Genomic DNA, 17553 nt, shown 5'->3' on the forward strand with positions numbered 1-17553 from the left:
AATTTTTGTAGCAAGTTTTAATCAACGTAAATATTAAAGTAACAGTTTTTAAAGTTTTTTAAAGTAGAGAGCAATTATGAAAAACATGTTTATTTTGCCAAAATGACCATTCTAGTCAAACTAATTACCAAAATAACCATTTTCTAAAATTATTTTCCAAAATAACCAATTTTACTAACTTTCCTAATTGACCAAAATCAAAGTTATGAAAAACATCTTTTAGCAATTCACCATGGCATTAGTCTTCGTCTCTCTTAATTCAATCCAGTTTCGATGAGTGTTTGATAACTTTGGATGGTACTTAGAATAATTTGTGCTGATGTTTTGTGTTTTTGTCTCATAAAAAATAACTTGTCTCCTTCTCACTTTCGTTCTACCTCACACCATTAATATTTCAATTGCTACTCATGCGCAATGGTTGAGCCCCCTTATTTTATGGGTTTGTTTTGATACGGAACATTCAACCGTAAATAAGTAATAAGACTGAATTTATGAATCCAATTGAATCATAGAGCAACAAGCCAACCATGAATCAGCACCCTAAAAGTTGTGCTACTTACTTCCGGCTGGTAGTTAATCCCAAATTGCGAAGGCTATTAATAAATTTATGGCTTCAAAAATTGCTCCCAAACTCTTATAAAAACCTTCTCTATGTAAGATGTATGAGAAATTGAGAATCACCAGTTCTTGAATTTGCAACAAACTTTATGCTTAGCTTTATCATGATTACTAAAGTTAAAACAAGATTAATGATTGAATATTTTCAAAAGAATTCATATTTCAAAAGAATTCATACTTATTTAGTTAATTTGGTAAATAGTTTTAGAAAATGGTTATTTTGGTAATTAGTTTTGTTAGAACTAGTTGAGATCCCGTGCTAAAGCACGGCATTTGTGAGAGACATTAGAGAATTTAACAATTATTTAATCATATTTAACTTATTTTAACTCCATTTGAAATTTTAGTATAGAATAAAACTTAATATTAGTAATGTTTTGTATTAAGAGATAGAAAAAAAGAAGGTTCAACATTGTTACTCTATATAAAATTGCTGAAACTATTTTGTGTGTATATGTGTTGTAATAAATATACTTATGTATATATTAAATAAAAAAAATTAAAAAATTAACCAAAATTTAAATGCTTGCGTTGTATAGAGTAGAAATAGATATTAAATTAAAGTGTGAGAAAATTATATATTATTGGTAAATTTTTCGTTTTAGAAGTAAAAAAAATACTCTATGAATGCTCTTATGGAATATATATTATTGGTATATTTTATTGGTAAATTTTTGTATGTAATTAATTAGTATTGACCCAGTTGTAAGTTTATAAATGTGTAAATGAAATAGAATTATATGGAATTAAGTAGTTTGGCTCAATTGTAAATAGAATCTAATGAAGCCCAAATATGGAATATTCATTTAGGCGGGAAAATATTAGAGCTTTTTTATCCTTTTAGTTTAGTGGGGATGATCATTTTGGGAAAAGACACTGAGAGTAGTTACCAACCGGATAATGATACGGCGTCAGTGCGTCACCCGGTGGCGCCCAATCTCGGCGCCACCTTCTCATATGCACCCTATATTATTGTGGTCCCCCATCACATGTTTGTGATGTACCCATTATTATTGGGACCCCCACTTATTGCATGTGAGAGGGTGGCGCCGAGATTGGGCGCCACCCGGTAGCGCTAGCTCATTTTCCTTACCAAAATACCTATAAATCAGTAGGTCTCATGAGAGACCGTCTCCCACTAATTAGTGGGAGACATAATAGAGAAAAAAGAAATTTAGTAGGCCCCTCACTCCATCATGTGAAAGGTTTTTCAATAAAACTATTGATAAACCGTCTCTCCGGAATTTTTGTGCCTATAAAATAAGTGCAGGATATAGCAAGTGCGATAAATTGGCTTCCATTGTGCATCAAATAAGTCGGTGTTAGTAATAATCAATAAATCAACGAATTATATTAGCGGTATAATACACACTTGACACTTTCGACAGTCTCAGCACCCCTCTCTTCACCTCAGCACCATCTTCCCCAATTTCCCACCCAAACCCTAATTCCTAATTTTTCTAAAGAAGATTACCTTTGCAAACCAGTTTAATTCGATAAATTCGCCATGGATAAATCAACTAAGAAAGATAGAAGAAATTCGACATCGGAGAGAGAAAGTAGAGACAACAAGCGGCACCGCCATAGCCACCATGGATCCTCCGAAGTTGATTACGATGACGAAGGGCATCGCAGTCGAAGGTCGAGGAGAGAGAAATCCAGGGAACGTTCTGAGGAGCGCGATTCAAGGGGAGACAAGAGGAAATTCAGGGATGATGATATCGATGATCATTACGACGACGATGATGATAGAAAGAGGGCTAGGGTTCCGGTTTCGGAGTCGAAGCGGGAGCGACGAACGTTTCAAGATGGGAATAAGAGGGAGGATAGACAAGATAGTCAGCTTGAAAACGGAGATAAGGGGACTCGTCGTCGTGATTCCGCTCTCAATGTGAGTATTATTTAATCTTGTCCAAGCTTTTATTTTTTTTATTTGTGATTGAATTTGTTATAAGAGTAGTTTTGTGTTAACTGAAATATTGTTAAGAGATTAGTAAAGACTACCTATCATTTGGTTACGGAATAGGATAGAATAAAGCGAAACGGAATGTGTGGTGCTTCTTTTGCAGAGTCGAGTTATTCAATGCAATTCTCGACACAATTTTCATCTCGGGTCATCCAGAAACAACCTCCTTGTGCTGTTGTTAACATAGGGTATGGTTGCCTACCTTCGACTCCCTAACCCCTCTATCTAAGTGAGCCGGTTTTGACATTCAAAGATTCTGGTTGATATGTTTTGTTTCATTATGTGTAGGCTGTAGCGTCAACATGTAGTATTTAGTTCGAAAGTGTGTATTTCCATTTGGCTCTTCATTCTTAAAGGACATTACAGGTAGAATTTCTTTTCAGTTAGGTTTATTTGTTTCACTTATATCTTCCGTATTTTGAATTTTCATAGCTAGAAGTTACAGTTTGCACCCTGTTGTTCTGTGCTTTCAATTATATCCGTCTTGGTTGAATCAGTTGAATGTAATTTGAGTATCTTGGCTTGCGGGTCATCTCCACTGTTTTGTGATCTCATCATAAGTTGACCTAATTCTAAATATTATTGTATGAATAATACTCCAAGGTTATTAAGGCGGTTGATGTTTTATTTAGCAAATTGCCTACAATTTTTTTTAATTTTTTTTCATTTTCACTATGCTTGATATGTTCGTTATTTTTTTTTCTAATTAAACTCCTTGCCTGCTGCCAGGATGGGATTGTGGAGCCACATAGTTTACCTACAAGGCGCACTTCTGAAAATATCCCTTCGAATAATCATTCTGCTTCCAAGGAGCCTTCAATTTCTACCACCAATGAAAACAATCGACTTAATGTTACTGGATCTCATGAGTTGAATGGCAAATCTAGTACAGATGGGACTACCACTACTACTGGCAAGAGTGGAGCTCCATCCCTTAGTGCTCTCGCCTTAGCGAAGAAAACTTTACAAAAGCAGAAGGAACTCAGAGAAAAGCTGGACAAGTTGAAGAAGATGCCTGTGGTGAGTTCTGTTGTTTCTCAGATTCAGTTATTAGTTTTTGTTCTTTGTTTGGGTGCTTGAGAGCTCATTTTTTACCCTTTTACGTTTTCAATCCTTGACAGTCTTACTGATTAGAACTGTATAAGTATACTTTATGTCGTATGACATATACTGTGTCAGTAATACAGACTTTCTTCTTATGGATGTTTTTTTTTTGCAGCCAAACAAGGGCACTGGAGCAATCTCTCATGTCAGCTCACAAGTGGGTGCAATAGGGGATAAAGAGACTGGTAACTTAACTGCGACTGGGTTTGCATCAAGGCCATCTTCATCTTCCTCAGCTTCTGCTGCTTTAAAGCCGGTTGGTAGCATGGATCCTGAAAAATATGAGGCTGTAAAGCGTGCACAGGAATTGGCTGTTAAGATGGGTTTCCGTCAGGATCCTGAATTCGCTCCCCTGATAAATTTATTTCCTGGACAGTTGCCTCCAGACTTTTCAGTGGTACAAAAGCCTGCAAAGGCCCCTGTTCTTCGTTTGGATGCTCTGGGCAGGGAAATTGATGAGCATGGAAATGTCGTGAATATATCAAAACCAAGCAATCTCAGTACCTTGAAGGTTTGTCCTTCACTTGTTTCTGCTTTTATGTATGGTGTCGCAAATTCCTCTTTTTTTTTTTTTTTTTTTTTTTTGCTGATGTTGATTTTAAATTTGCACCCTTTAGGTGAATATTAACAAACAGAAGAAAGATGCATTTCAAATTGAGAAGCCAGAGTTGGAAGTTGATCCTGATAAGAATCCTCATTTCGACCCGAGAATGGGTATTGACAAAAACAAGCTTCTAAGGCCCAAGAGACAGAATTTTCAGTTTGTTGAGGAAGGGAAATGGTCCAAAGATGCAGAAATCATTAAATTACGGGTATGTTTCATACATTAGCATTCATTTAGTACAGTTTGATTGTTTGTTCTTTTTCATTTGTATTTTTTTTTTTGCTTCTAAATTGTGTATTTGTATTTTGGTTTACAGAGCCAGTTCGGTGAAGCTCAGGCGAAGGAGCTGAAAGCTAAGCAGGCACAGCTTGCTAAGGCAAAGGCAGAGCCTAATATAAACCCAAATTTGATTGAAGTTGCTGAAAGAGTAACCACTAAAGAGAAGAAATCAAAGGAGCCGATTCCAGAAGTTGAGTGGTGGTAAGTTGTATATCATGTTTTCTGTGGAGTTGAATGTTTTAACATATCTTTCATGCTTTATTAAATAATAAATATATATATGTGGTACAACGGTCCCTTGACTTGGGTTTGGATATCCAGGCGCGAGCCTCATTATGTCCCAATTGTTGAGTCAGAAGGTACCTTTCCAAATTAGAAGACCCCGGTAGTCTGGTACTGGGAGTTGGGGACACATTAGGGTTCTTTTGGAATGAGAGTAGTTGTTACTGGAGTAATAGAGCTTAAATGAACTAAAAAATGGAGGTAAGTAATGGAGGTTGGAGATACAAATGGGGGAAGATATTGTAATAGTCCCTCCATTAAGGAGGTAACCATTACCCACCTCCTCCCGAAGTAATGCATTACCTCCATATCGAGGTAATAGTTCCTCCCTCACCTCCTCTTTCCACCCTCCACAACAACCAATCTCCTTCCATTTCTTCTTGTTTTAGCCTCTATTACTCCAGTATAATTACTCCCATTCCAAGCGAGCCCTAAAACAGAAATTTAGTTAAAAGTCTAGATGCTTTAGAGTTTTCTAATGTGAAATAGGAGATGTTTTTGCCTTAAGCCCCTTAGTATAGTTAAATCTCTTCCTCCACTTTTGTTATGTGAGCCTCCATTTTTTATCTGTGTTCGGTGAACTGTCAGTGGGCAACGATGGGATGTGGGTTCCATATCCATATCCTTGAGTGTCATCTCGGGTACAGGTACAACGAAGAGTTGAAGCAACATGGATGCTGTATATAATTCGTTGTTCGTTTGACGGGGGTGTTTTACCTTTTTCGTGCACTGGTTTACAATTTACATATTCTTTTGGGTCTTGGCGTTGGGATAGTATGCAGTTTTTGGAGCTTATTTGCTGTAGATTGATGGGGTTTAGTAGATGTATTCGATGTGCACCTATGTTACTTTGACACCTTACTCTGATTGCATGTTGACAACACTATGCTTTGGCCCTGCATTTTAGCTTAAAAACACAAACTTTTTCACAGTACAATCGTGTCCAGCAGTGTGTCGAATCTGGCACATGCAGCAGAGTAGGCGTAGCATATTGTGCACAACATTCACCCATTCCATTCATTGGTGTTTCTTGTTTGAATGTAAACTTGATTCGACAACTTTTACAAAATTATGTGCCTGATACACGTCATCTCCCACAGTTTTGAGTTGAGTCTAAGTAAGATGAGTACACCAATGCCTGAGTTTATCATTATCTGGTAGTATGTGGTTGTGCCTAGAGCTTTATATCAAGAGATCACATTTGCTCTACTGCACTTCTGGATCGTCGAAAGTCCTGCCCTTGCACTGCATAACTGCTGTGAAATAATCAAACATTGTTGACTTTCCATGTATACGTCTTTGTATGTATCTGCATGCATATTTACTTCAAATTACAGATTACTTCCCTTGCACGAGGGATGTTGGCCCCGAGTAGTGAACTTTTTGGACATGTTCCTCATTGTCTTTGCCAAATTAAATAAGAGCAGAGAAGTATCATGTTGATTGCTCTTTTTTTTTTTAAAATGCCAAACAACAGTTATAATGTCGGAGTCGTTTTCATTTGGAAGTAAATAAATCCATCCCTGTACCGTTGCCATTTTTTGAAGCTTGCAAACTCATCACTACTAGACTGTTCTGCCATTTATATATTTTTGTACGTTCTTTTTTTTACACTACTTTCTTGAATGTTAATTGCATTTTAAGTTAGAAATCTAGTAAATCATTTGTGCCTTTATGCATTGATTTGTTAGTATCTGCACGATGTTGTTCTTTTATCGTGGTATTTAACTGTAATTATTGTGTACTTCAGGGATGTATCTCTCCTGCGTTCTGCCAATTATGCTGATCTTGATGACGGTGGGCCTGTTGAAGATAAACTGAAGATGGAGAAAATCACAATTTACGTTGAACACCCTAAACCAATTGAGCCACCACTTGAAGCTCCCCCACCACCACCTCAACCGCTTAAGCTTACTAAGAAAGAACAGAAAAAATTGCGCACACAACGTCGCTTGGCTGCCGAGAAGGATAAGCAGGAGATGATTAGGCAAGGTTTGATGGAACCTCCAAAAGCGAAAATCAAGATGAGTAACCTAAATCGAGTGTTGGGGGCCGAAGCAACTCAAGATCCTACTAGAATGGAGAAGGAAGTTCGTGCTGCAGCAGCCGAGCGTGAGCAGGCGCATATTGACAGGAACATTGCAAGGAAGCTCACACCAGCAGAGCGTCGTGAAAAGAAAGAGAGGAAGCTTTTTGATGACCCTAATACCCTTGAGACCATTGTCTCGGTTTACAAAATCAACGACCTCTCAAACCCACAGAATCGTTTCAAAGTTGACATAAATGCCCAGGAAAACCGGTTGACGGGCTGTGCTGTTCTTCATGAAGGTTTCAGTGTGGTGGCAGTGGAAGGTGGAATGAAGTCAATCAAAAGGTATGCAAAATTGATGCTTAGGCGTATTGATTGGGCTGCTAAGCTTGACAAGGAGGACGAGGAAGAAGATAATGAAGAAGAAAAGGTTGCTAATAGATGTGTTTTGGTATGGCAAGGGAGTGTGGCGAGACCAAGCTTCAGTCGTTTTTATGTCCATGACTGTACGACTGAGGCTTCAGCTCGGAAGGTTTTCAATGATGCTGGTGTTGGTCACTACTGGGACCTCGCCGCCAACTTTGTGGAAGACCAAGTCTAAGATTTTCGATGTACTACCCCTATTCATCAACTTGTTCTTTTTTGTCTTATTATCTTCCGCTCACATATCTTGTCATTTATAGGGGTGTTATGACGGCAATGGCATGGTTTCAATGTTTTAATGCCGCAATCACAGCACGTCTCCTTGAAATTTTTGTGGTATGTAGCGCTTGATGAATCTTTTTTTTTTTTTTGTAATGAGCAAAGAAAACAACTGGTTTGATCCCTGAATTGTTTCTTATTAACCTAATTCATATTCGTGGATGGTGGGATAGTGGAAGTCATTGGGATAATAATGATGCGGTACACTACTTTATTACTGGCAAGTGGCCACTCTGTTGAGAGACTTGAGACCTTCAAGTGTCTCAAGCTCAAAACGATGGAGGCCTAGTTGGTAACTGGTACTTCCTCCCATCCACTGCAAAGGTAACATGGACCCACTTTTTGTGAGAGGAAAAGTGGGTCCATGTTACCTTTGGAGTGGATGGGAGGAAGTATATATTAGTATACTAGATTTTGTGCCCGTACGTTGTACGGGTTATAATATTGATTCGTTTTTAATTGTATCTTCGCAATTGAGAAGCTATGTTTACTTTCTTAACATTAGTTTTCTCGTGAGAATGTGAGTATATACAAATACATTGAAATATTTTTTTAAGAATATGAGTATATACAAATAAATTAACATTTTTTTTATGATTTGTGTATATAAAAGTTATAATCGCCATGCACGAGTAACTAAATAGTGTTCTTTTTGTGAGTGAGCTTGTGCAAATGTAGTTTTTTTTGGATCTGGAAAATGTAAATTTTTCTTCGTAGAATAAATCAATCAAAATATATATATATATATATAGAGAGAGAGTGGTTCTTCTAAGGTCCTTACATCCATTAAGTCCCTAAGTCCTTATAAGAGCCCTTGGATGGAAGGGATGGAGGGATGAGATTACATCTCATTGAAGGGTCACAATTCTCCCTCCCTAATCTCCTTCCCTAATTGTATATAACTCTACCTAATTTTGTACAACTCTTCCAACATTCTAATCTCCCAACTCACTTCCTCATTCACTCATCCTCTCTCATTTCTCACATTCACTCTTTCTCTCTCATTTTCTCCCACCCTCTCTAAACAAAAAAAAAAAACCAAACTGATAAAAAAAAAACCCAAACTAAAATAAAACCAAAAAAAACCAAAAAACCTCCACCGCCCACCTCTACCTCACCGACCCACAACCCGACTCCACCCCACCGCACCACACCATCCGTCCCTCCACCACGCCTTCCTCGGTCATCATCATCGCTCTTCCCGTCGCTGACCACCAGCCGTCGTCCTTCCTCCCTCATTCAAAAAACCTAGATCTACTATAAAATGAAAAAATCAAAACAAAATCAAAATCAGAAAAAAAAAATGAAAAAGACGGGATTGTTGTTGGTTGTTGCGGCTGGTTGGTGTTGTTTCACCACCACTCACCACTCACCACCACCCACACTCCTCTATTCGTCCAAATCTGGACTCACAACCGTCCTCCTTTGGTTTTTTTTTTTTTTTTTTTTTTTTTTTTTTTTTTTTCTGATTTCTGATTTTTTTTTTTTTGTTTTCTTTGTGTTTTTTTTGTTATTTAATTGAATACATTTTGATTTGTATTTGTGTTAACATACGACGAATGTTGAATTGGAAGAATAATAAGAAGAAAACAAGAAGGTTCGTAGTTGCTAAAAAACGACGTTTTGTCAGCTATGTTTCCTTTGAATATTCTGCATTCCTGCTATCAACTCCTACTTACATTTATTCTTTCTTTTTTTGTGACTCAAACCTACTGCAACAAAGGGAAGTGGGGTTGGTTTTGTGCCTGGGAAACAAAGGGAAGTGGGTTGGTTTTGTGTCTAATGGTTTTCGATTTGTTTTTATGTTTTTTTTTTTTTTTTTTTATTTGTTTTTTTGTTTTTTTGTTATTGTTATTGTTATTTGGTTTTTTTTATTATTGTTATTTGGTTTTTGTCATTGTTATTTGGTTTTTTATTGTAGATCTAGTTTTGGTTAGTTTTACGGTTTTTCTTCTTGTTCCGGGTGTAATTCCAGAGCAAGTATAGTTACCACCCGTGGCTTGTTGAATGATGTCTTGAGTTGGATTCTCCTTTGGATTCTCTCCTCCTTCACTAATCTTTCTAATTAATCACTAATTCACTATAACTTCTTTTTCTCTCATCCACTTCTCTCACATATCACACAACTCATCTTCTCTCTAAAACCCCAAAAAATAAAAACCCAAAAAATCCAAATAAATAAAAAACCCAAAACCCAAATAAATAAATAAAACCCAAAAAATCCAATTAAATCAAAAAACCCAAAGAATCCAATTAAATCAAAAAACCCAAATAAATCATTCATTCTTCTCTTCCTCATTCACCACCACCCACCACAATCCCACCCGACACCAACTCACCGCCCACCACCGCCGCCACCGCACCGCCGCCAACTTTTTTTTTTTTTTTTTTTTTTTTTTTTTTTTTTTTTCGTTTTGTCTTTATTTTCATGTTTTGAGTTGTTTTTTCCATTCATTTTTTGTTGTTGTCTTTTATTTTCTTTTATTTTGTTACTTCTCCTTTTTTATTCATTTTCTCAAATCTCTTCTTGTTATACTTTTTTTTAAGATTTCGGGTTTTAAATCTTGTTATTTGGTTTATTTTAGATTTCGGGTTTTAAATCTTGTTATACAAAAATGAACCAAAGATATACAAGAATGGACCAAAGTTATACAAAAATGGACTAAAGTTATACAAATATGGACTAAAGTTATACAAAAAAAGACTGAAGTTATACAAAATAGACCAAAGTTATACAAAAAAAGACTAAAGTTATACAAAAATTGAACTAAAGTGATACAACAATGGACTAAAGTTATACAAAAATGAACCAAAGTTATACAAAAATGAACCAAAGTTATACAAAAATGGACTAAAGTTATACAAAAAATTGGACTAAAGTTATACAAGAATGAACCAAAGTTATACAAAAATGAACCAAAGTTATACAAAAATCGACCAGAGTTATACAAAAATGCACCAAAGTTATACAAAAAATGTACTAAAGTTATACAAAAAATGGACTAAAGTTATACAAAAATCGACCAGAGTTATACAAAAATGCACCAAAGTTATACAAAAAATGGACTAAAGTTATACAAAAATGAACCAAAGTTATACAAAAATGAACCAGAGTTATACAAAAATGAACCAAAGTTATACAAAAATGAACCAAAGTTATACAAAAATGGACTAAAGTTATACAAAAATGGACTAACTTTTGTATAACTCGTGCATTTTTGTATAACTCAGTCCATTTTTGTATAACTCTGGTTCATTTTTGTATAACTTTGGTTCATTTTTTGTATAACTTTAGTCCAATTTTTTGTATAACTCTGGTGCATTTTTGTATAACTCTGGTCAATTTTTGTATAACTTTGGTTCATATTTGTATAACTTTTGGTTCATTTTTGTATAACTTTAGTCCAATTTTTTGTATAACTTTAGTCCATTGTTGTATGACTTTAGTCCATTTTTTGTATAACTTTGGTGCATTTTTGTATAACTCTGGTCGATTTTTGAATAACTTTGGTTCATTTTTGTATAACTTTGGTTCATTTTTGTATAACTTTGGTGCATTTTTGTATAACTTTGGTTCATTTTTTGTATAACTTTAGTCCAATTTTTTGTATAACTCTGGTGCATTTTTGTATAACTCTGGTCAATTTTTGTATAACTTTGGTTCATTTTTGTATAACTTTGATTCATTTTTGTATAATTTTAGTCCAATTTTTTGTATAACTTTAGTCCAATTTTTGTATAACTTTAGTCTTTTTTTGTATAACTTTGGTCATAAAATGTATAACTTTAGTCATAAAATGTATAACTTTAGTCATAAAATGTATAACTTTAGTCGTAAATAGTAAAAAAATCAAACAATAAATATGAAAAATATGAAAAAAAAAAAAATAATAACAAAAACCAAAAAAACTCATAATAACAAAAACAAAAAACCAAATAACAATAATAAAACCAAAAAACCAACAACCCAACCAAACCCGAAATCTGAAATAAACCAAATAACAATTAAAAAAAAACCAAATTTAAATATCGTGTGTATAACTCTAATGCACGCAGTGTATAACTTTAATAGACAAGATGTATAACTTTAGTCCAAAATTTGTGTAACTTCAATTTATACAATGTATAACTTTAGACATTAATAGTATAACTCAATTTTGATTATTGTATAACTTTAGCCCAAAATATGAAACTTAAAAAAAAAATTAATTTCCTATATAGATCTGAAAATTAAAAATAAGTGATGGGGCATATTCTGCACCGCTGACCAAGTCAACGTATTGAGCAAGGTCAAAGATATCCACAGCAAGTCAACGACTTAGACAGCCTAGCCGATCGACCCATCGGCTACTCACGGCCGGCTGGTCTCGGCATGACAACCTCCGCCAAATGACACATACCGCGTACTCATATCCAAGACCCCTCGGCGGTGAGTCAACAGGGCCCGCCGGCCTGCCATAGGTCCCTCGGCCGAGGGGTAGATCAGTCTTTCCACCTGCTAGCCACTTGGCCACTACGTGACAAAAGGTGAAAGCCTATAAATACTCCTCAACCTTCATTGAGGAAAGGATCCAACGAATACACAACTAAACCTAAATACACTATTCATCTGGTAATATCTTCCTTATCTCTCTACAATATACATTCAGCCAAGTAACAACTTATCCCTTAAGTTTACTGACTTGAGCGTCGGAGTGAGTACGCTTGGCACAAAGCCAAGCCCTCGCCTGTTCATTGTTGCAGGAGAGGCCGAGAGGAACGATTAAGACCAAAGGAGAATCCAACTCAAGACATCATTCAACAAGCCACGGGTGGTAACTATACTTGCTCTGGAATTACACCCGGAACAATTGGCGCCGTCTGTGGGGACGACACTAGAAGCTGGTCAAATTCATTCCCAAAACAAAAAAAAAAAAACAACAAAAACCCACCCAAAAAGCTAAGAAGATGTCAAAACAACAAGACGCAGTCGTGACCGACGAAACCCCATTCCACCAGGATGATACCTTCAACAATTCGAGTCGTGCGGCCCTCCACCTACGGAGTAATCCAACCGGAGTTCGGGATGCCAATAATGCCGGACACGCCATTGCCGCGCCCGAATAACCAGGTCACCATCATGGGACATGTGTTGACATAGCAAAAACCGAAAATGGTCCTGGACTTAATTAGTAATACGCCCGCTCACACTGTCACGCCGACAAGAGCGGCGGAAACCGTCCAGGAGACCAGGGCCCAAAATGTGACTCCGAGAAATTTGAACGGAGCGCTAGGAGAAGCTGACCCAGCCAAGTCGCCGGGGGAGCCCAAAGTGGGCGTGGTAGACCTAAGTCCTTCCCGCACTCATGGGAGGACAGCGTCCCCGCAACACGAACGAGGCTTACCCCAAAGGAACCAGAGGAGTCCGACTCAGCAGAGTTGGAGAAGAAGCCCGAGTCGAAGAAGGAGTCCTTCCCGCTACGAGGAGAGGAGCCGGATTAGGAATGCGAGGAGCCGATCGCCGCGTGTCGTTCGACACGTGGTCGACACCCCCCTCAACGCCTACGTCCTAGAAGTCCAAGTGCCAACTAAGCTCAAGTTGCCACCCCTATCATACAAAGGAGATAGTGATCCCACCGACCACGCCGAGGCTTTCGAGTCTTACATGTCGGTATGGGAGCAGCCCGATGAGGTCGGGTGCCGAGTTTTCCCAACAACTTTGCATGGGATGGCTCAAAGTTGGTACAAAGGGCTTCCCGACGGCTCGGTATACTACGCCGACCTAAGAGACGCCTTTCTAGCCCAAAGACTCTTGCAACAAGAGGAGGGCCGTGGAGACATCGGACCTCCTAACTATCAAACAGGGGGGGGCGAGTCTCTACGAAGCTATGTGAAGAGGTTCGATGGAAAGGTCCAGCAGATTCGGGAAATTAATCCCGAATCGCGGCCTTCACGCGATGAAGGGCCTCCCAAGGGGAGACTTAAAAATGAGCTCATCAAGTGCGGAGGCCTCGAGCTTAGATGCCGCCGGAGGATGGCCGACCAGGCCATCAAGGTAGAAGACTATCACAAGACATGGGTCGGCCCCGCCGAGGCCGAGCCCTCCGAAAAGAAGAGCCACCGGAGGACAACCCGATGAAAGACGCCGTGACAACAACGGGTCACGGTCCGATGAAAGACGCCGTGAGAATAATAGGTCACGGTCGACAAGTCTGCCAGAAAACAAGACTCGACAGCGCCGGGTGGAGTTCGGGAACGTACCACCGAGGCGGTATAGTGATAAAACCCCTCTCGTCGTATCGCCGCCGAGGTCTTCGCCCGAGCAAAAACGAGGGCCGCAGTGGGAGAGACCCCCAAGCCAAAAAGTGACGGTGACACGAGCCAAGATCGTGAGTACCACGGCCACACCGCCATCTAACCAACGACCGCCGACATCCAAGAATGCCATTGAAGAGTTGATCCTAAGGGGAGCCTCGGCAAATGTACGTTGCTAAAGGCCAAAAGACTGACGCCGACGGTTCAAGTAAGAAATCCGTCTTCGAACGGATAGGAGTGATCCATGTTGTCATCGGGGCAACGAGAACGGAGGGTCCGCTCATGGGCACAAACGGCACCGAACGAGCTATATCGTGCCATCAACTTTGTGCCCAACACACGATCCCCGCGCTTCCAACATCCCCGATATAACCATTGGAAGGAAGGACTACGAAGGAGTCATCGCTCCTCACAACACCCACTTGTAGTCAATTTGGACATATCCAACCACCTAGTCAAGAGGTGCCCGATTGACACAGCGCGTACACGAACATCATGTTCGGGGAAGGTTTCCTCGGCCTCGGCAAAAGTCAAGGACTTGAGCCCCCGCACCAACCCACTATACACTTCTGCGGGGCCGGCCTGGTACCACTAGGATCAATCGGACTCCGGTGACATTCGGCGAAAAGAATGCGGCTAAAAATGTCCTAGCCGAGTTCGTGGTCATCGACGGCTCGTCCGCCTACAACGTTCTCATAGGCCGAGTCACCCCGAGTGAGGCCGACGCAGTGATGTCCATCCGGCCCTAACACCGATGTATGTCTCGGACCGGGGGAAGCGCATAAGCTCGTCTCCAAAGACGAGAATGACGAGGTGGTCAACGTCCGGATAGCCGCCGGAGGATGCAACATGCAATCCCTCAAAGTGGCAAAGAAATCGAGAAAAAGGGAAAAGTCTATCCTTACAACAGAGGGCGACCTCATGGATGTAACTAGCGGTGACTAGGACGGTGTGCCTTTGATAGGCCATTAGACGCCGGTAATCTCTGAATACTCTATGTAGCGGCGGAGGTGTCCAAACAAACATGTGGGCACCCCGACGCATGTTTTTACCTAATGAAAAATCGTCCAAGTCTTCCATCGAATGTTCATTTTCCCCTAGTCACTAGGAAGCAAAGCAGACGCCACCACACCGTCATACCGACAAGAGCGGTAGTCTTTATCGATGCGAGATGTCGGCTCACACTGTCATACCGACAAGAGCGGCGCCTCCATGAAGAAATAGGCGTCGTCGCAGTCACCCCAAGTAGTAGACGCCACGGCGATCCACCCCAAGAGGTTTGACGCCGTCGCAGTCACTCCAAGTGGTAGACGCCACGACAGTCTCCATGAAGAAATAGGCGCCGTCGCAGTCACCCCAAGTAGTAGACGCCACGGCTAGTCACCCCAAGAGGTTTGACGCCGTCGCAGTCACTCCAAGTGGTAGACGCCACGGCAGCCTCCATGAAGAAATAGGCGCCGTCGCAGTCACCCCAGTAGTAGACGCCACGGGCCACCCCAAGAGGTTTGACGCCGTCGCAGCCACTCCAAGTGGTAGACGCCACGGCAGCCTCCATGAAGAAATAGGCGCCGTCGCAGCACCCCCAAGTAGTAGACGCCACGGCGAGCCACCCCAAGAGGTTTGACGCCGTCGCAGCCACTCCAAGTGGTAGACGCCACACTACAGATCAATAACAAGAAGCGATCTTTGGCTCACACCGTCACACACCGACAAGAGCGGCAATCACCACCGAAGCGACACCTCGATGGTAACGATCGGCGCAGTGATACTCGCAAAGCGTTCAAAATGCCTCAGAAGCGTTAACACGATTGGGATACGCACTCTAGACCGCCTCGGCCAAGCCGAGGCGGAAACAAAAGAGACACTCAATTAATAACGTAAGGAGACAACCCAGACGAAGACATAGACGCTAAAGTACAATTGAGACGCTCAAATACTAGCGCAAGAAAAAGAAGTGAGGTAAAAACCTCGGCCAGCCGGAGGCGTAAGAAACGAACTCTTATTAAAAATGTTCAACGAATTACAAGAAATTACAAGGATAAGCCAAAAGACAAGGTTACAGATATCATCTCCCTATGTCCGTTGTTGCTCGCCATCAGCAGCGGCAGCGGCACCTTCTCCGATGGGTAACCCCGCAGTTCCCTTAGCAGCCTCAGCTTCAGCAGCCTCAGCCTTAGCCTCGGCAGCCTCAGCTGCCCTTGCCCGCTCGGCTTCCTCCTTGGCTACTTTAGCCTTCTCAGCAAGAGCTGCCTTCTCCGCGGCCGCCTCCTTCTCTATCTTTGCCCTCACCGCCTCCTTGGCCTTCTCCGCCACGGCCTTCTCCTTGGCTTCAAGCTTGTCATCAAGAAGCTCGTCATATCTGCCCCACGGAAAGGAACCATCAAGAGGGAAGAGCTCCCCAATCACTTCCCTAGCGCTCCCTTCGGCCAAATCCCTAATTCAAAGACACATGTTAGGGAGCATGACGGTTTGGAGCATCTCCATGTCCTTCTCCTTTTGCCTGGTGACGGCCTCTTTGCTCCGAATCACCTCCGCCCGGGCCTTAAATAGGTCCCCGGATTCGTTCCTCTCGGGAGGTAGAGGTCGGCGTGCCTCTCGAACAAGTTTACACTTCTCCAAAGAAACTTCGCAGCCTTCGGCCGCCGCAGCCTCGGCCTTGGCTCTCTCAAGAAGGACCTCCTTTTCGGCGTCCCGCCTAAGTTTTCTTTCGACCAAGAGCGCCTTCTCAAAGATCTCCCCTAAGCCTCTCGCTCATTGAGAAGATCCGCCGCCTTCGCGGCCACCTTCTTAGTGGCATTAAGCTCAAAAGCGGATTGAGCCACGGCTTTCTCCCCGCTCTACGATACGAGCACCGGAAGATCGTTCCACCTCGCCCTCCTTGATCGCTCCGTGCCTTCCTCTATAAGTCGGGAGACGGAAACCTTCGGGATGAGGAAACAAGTGGTGACATTTTGATCACCTACCAGTAGGGCCGGGAGAGGGAAGCCTTCGGGATGAAGAGACAAGGTGGTGACATTTTGATCACCTACCAGGGCGGGAGAGGGAAGCCTTCGGGATGAAGAGACAAAGTGGTGACATTTTGATCACCTACTGTAGGGGGAGAGGGAAGCCTTCGGGACGAAGAGCTCACGGTGACGTCTTGATCACCACCGCACGCACTTCCCCTCCACTTGCGCCCAACAAGAGCGGCGGACGACTGCGGCTGATCTACAAAATTTAAAGTAAGCATCAGTATCAACATACACAGACATGCCGGAGAGCCTGTCACCGGCAGCGCCTAAGGAACCGGCTAAGTCTGAGCCACAGGATAGATCAATACCGTGCTTGGCCTTCTTGGCCGAAGGGCGCATTTCCTCGTCGGCCGGCGTGCTAAATCGCAGCGGTAAAGGTCTGTCGCTTTCTTTTACGGACAAGGGGCGACCCCTCCTCTTCATCGGAGTCATCCCCATTGGAGATATAAACGATCTCCACCGTCTCCTTCTGAACAGGGGGGATGGAAGGCGGAGCCGATGTCGACGCCATCACCGCCGAAGGCTTTGTTTTTCGCGTGCGGCGCGGCATTTTACTTACAACCCTCGCCCGGGCCTCCACCACATTCAAGCTTTTCACCGATCCATAAGATCATTCGGCGACGTCCCCGCGGTCATGGGCTAGAGCCTTGGGATGCAAGTTGGC

The 17553-nt window shown here is 41.4% G+C and overlaps 1 protein-coding gene across 4 annotated transcripts; it reads left to right on the forward strand.

Annotated features, from left to right (window-relative positions):
• Positions 1 to 1905: 1905 nt before the first annotated feature.
• On the forward strand, positions 1906 to 7713 carry LOC141611957 (protein RDM16). 4 transcript variants are annotated; one of them, XM_074430623.1, is made up of 8 exons: positions 2688 to 2772; positions 2873 to 2950; positions 3314 to 3604; positions 3804 to 4199; positions 4306 to 4500; positions 4609 to 4772; positions 6604 to 7493; positions 7566 to 7713. In XM_074430623.1, the coding sequence occupies exons 3-7, from the start codon at positions 3596 to 3598 to the stop codon at positions 7481 to 7483; spliced, it is 1644 nt and encodes a 547-aa protein (XP_074286724.1). In that variant the 5' UTR covers positions 2688 to 2772; positions 2873 to 2950; positions 3314 to 3595; the 3' UTR covers positions 7484 to 7493; positions 7566 to 7713. The 4 variants fall into 4 exon arrangements, with proteins under 4 accessions (XP_074286720.1, XP_074286721.1, XP_074286724.1 ...); XM_074430620.1 differs by lacking the exons at positions 2688 to 2772; positions 2873 to 2950 and adding an exon at positions 1988 to 2509; XM_074430619.1 differs by lacking the exons at positions 2688 to 2772; positions 2873 to 2950 and adding an exon at positions 1906 to 2509 and having other exon boundaries at positions 6604 to 7713.
• Positions 7714 to 17553: the final 9840 nt, after the last annotated feature.

The sequence above is a fragment of the Silene latifolia genome, chromosome 11 (genome assembly GCF_048544455.1).
Source record: "Silene latifolia isolate original U9 population chromosome 11, ASM4854445v1, whole genome shotgun sequence".
Taxonomy (NCBI): Eukaryota; Viridiplantae; Streptophyta; class Magnoliopsida; order Caryophyllales; family Caryophyllaceae; genus Silene; species Silene latifolia.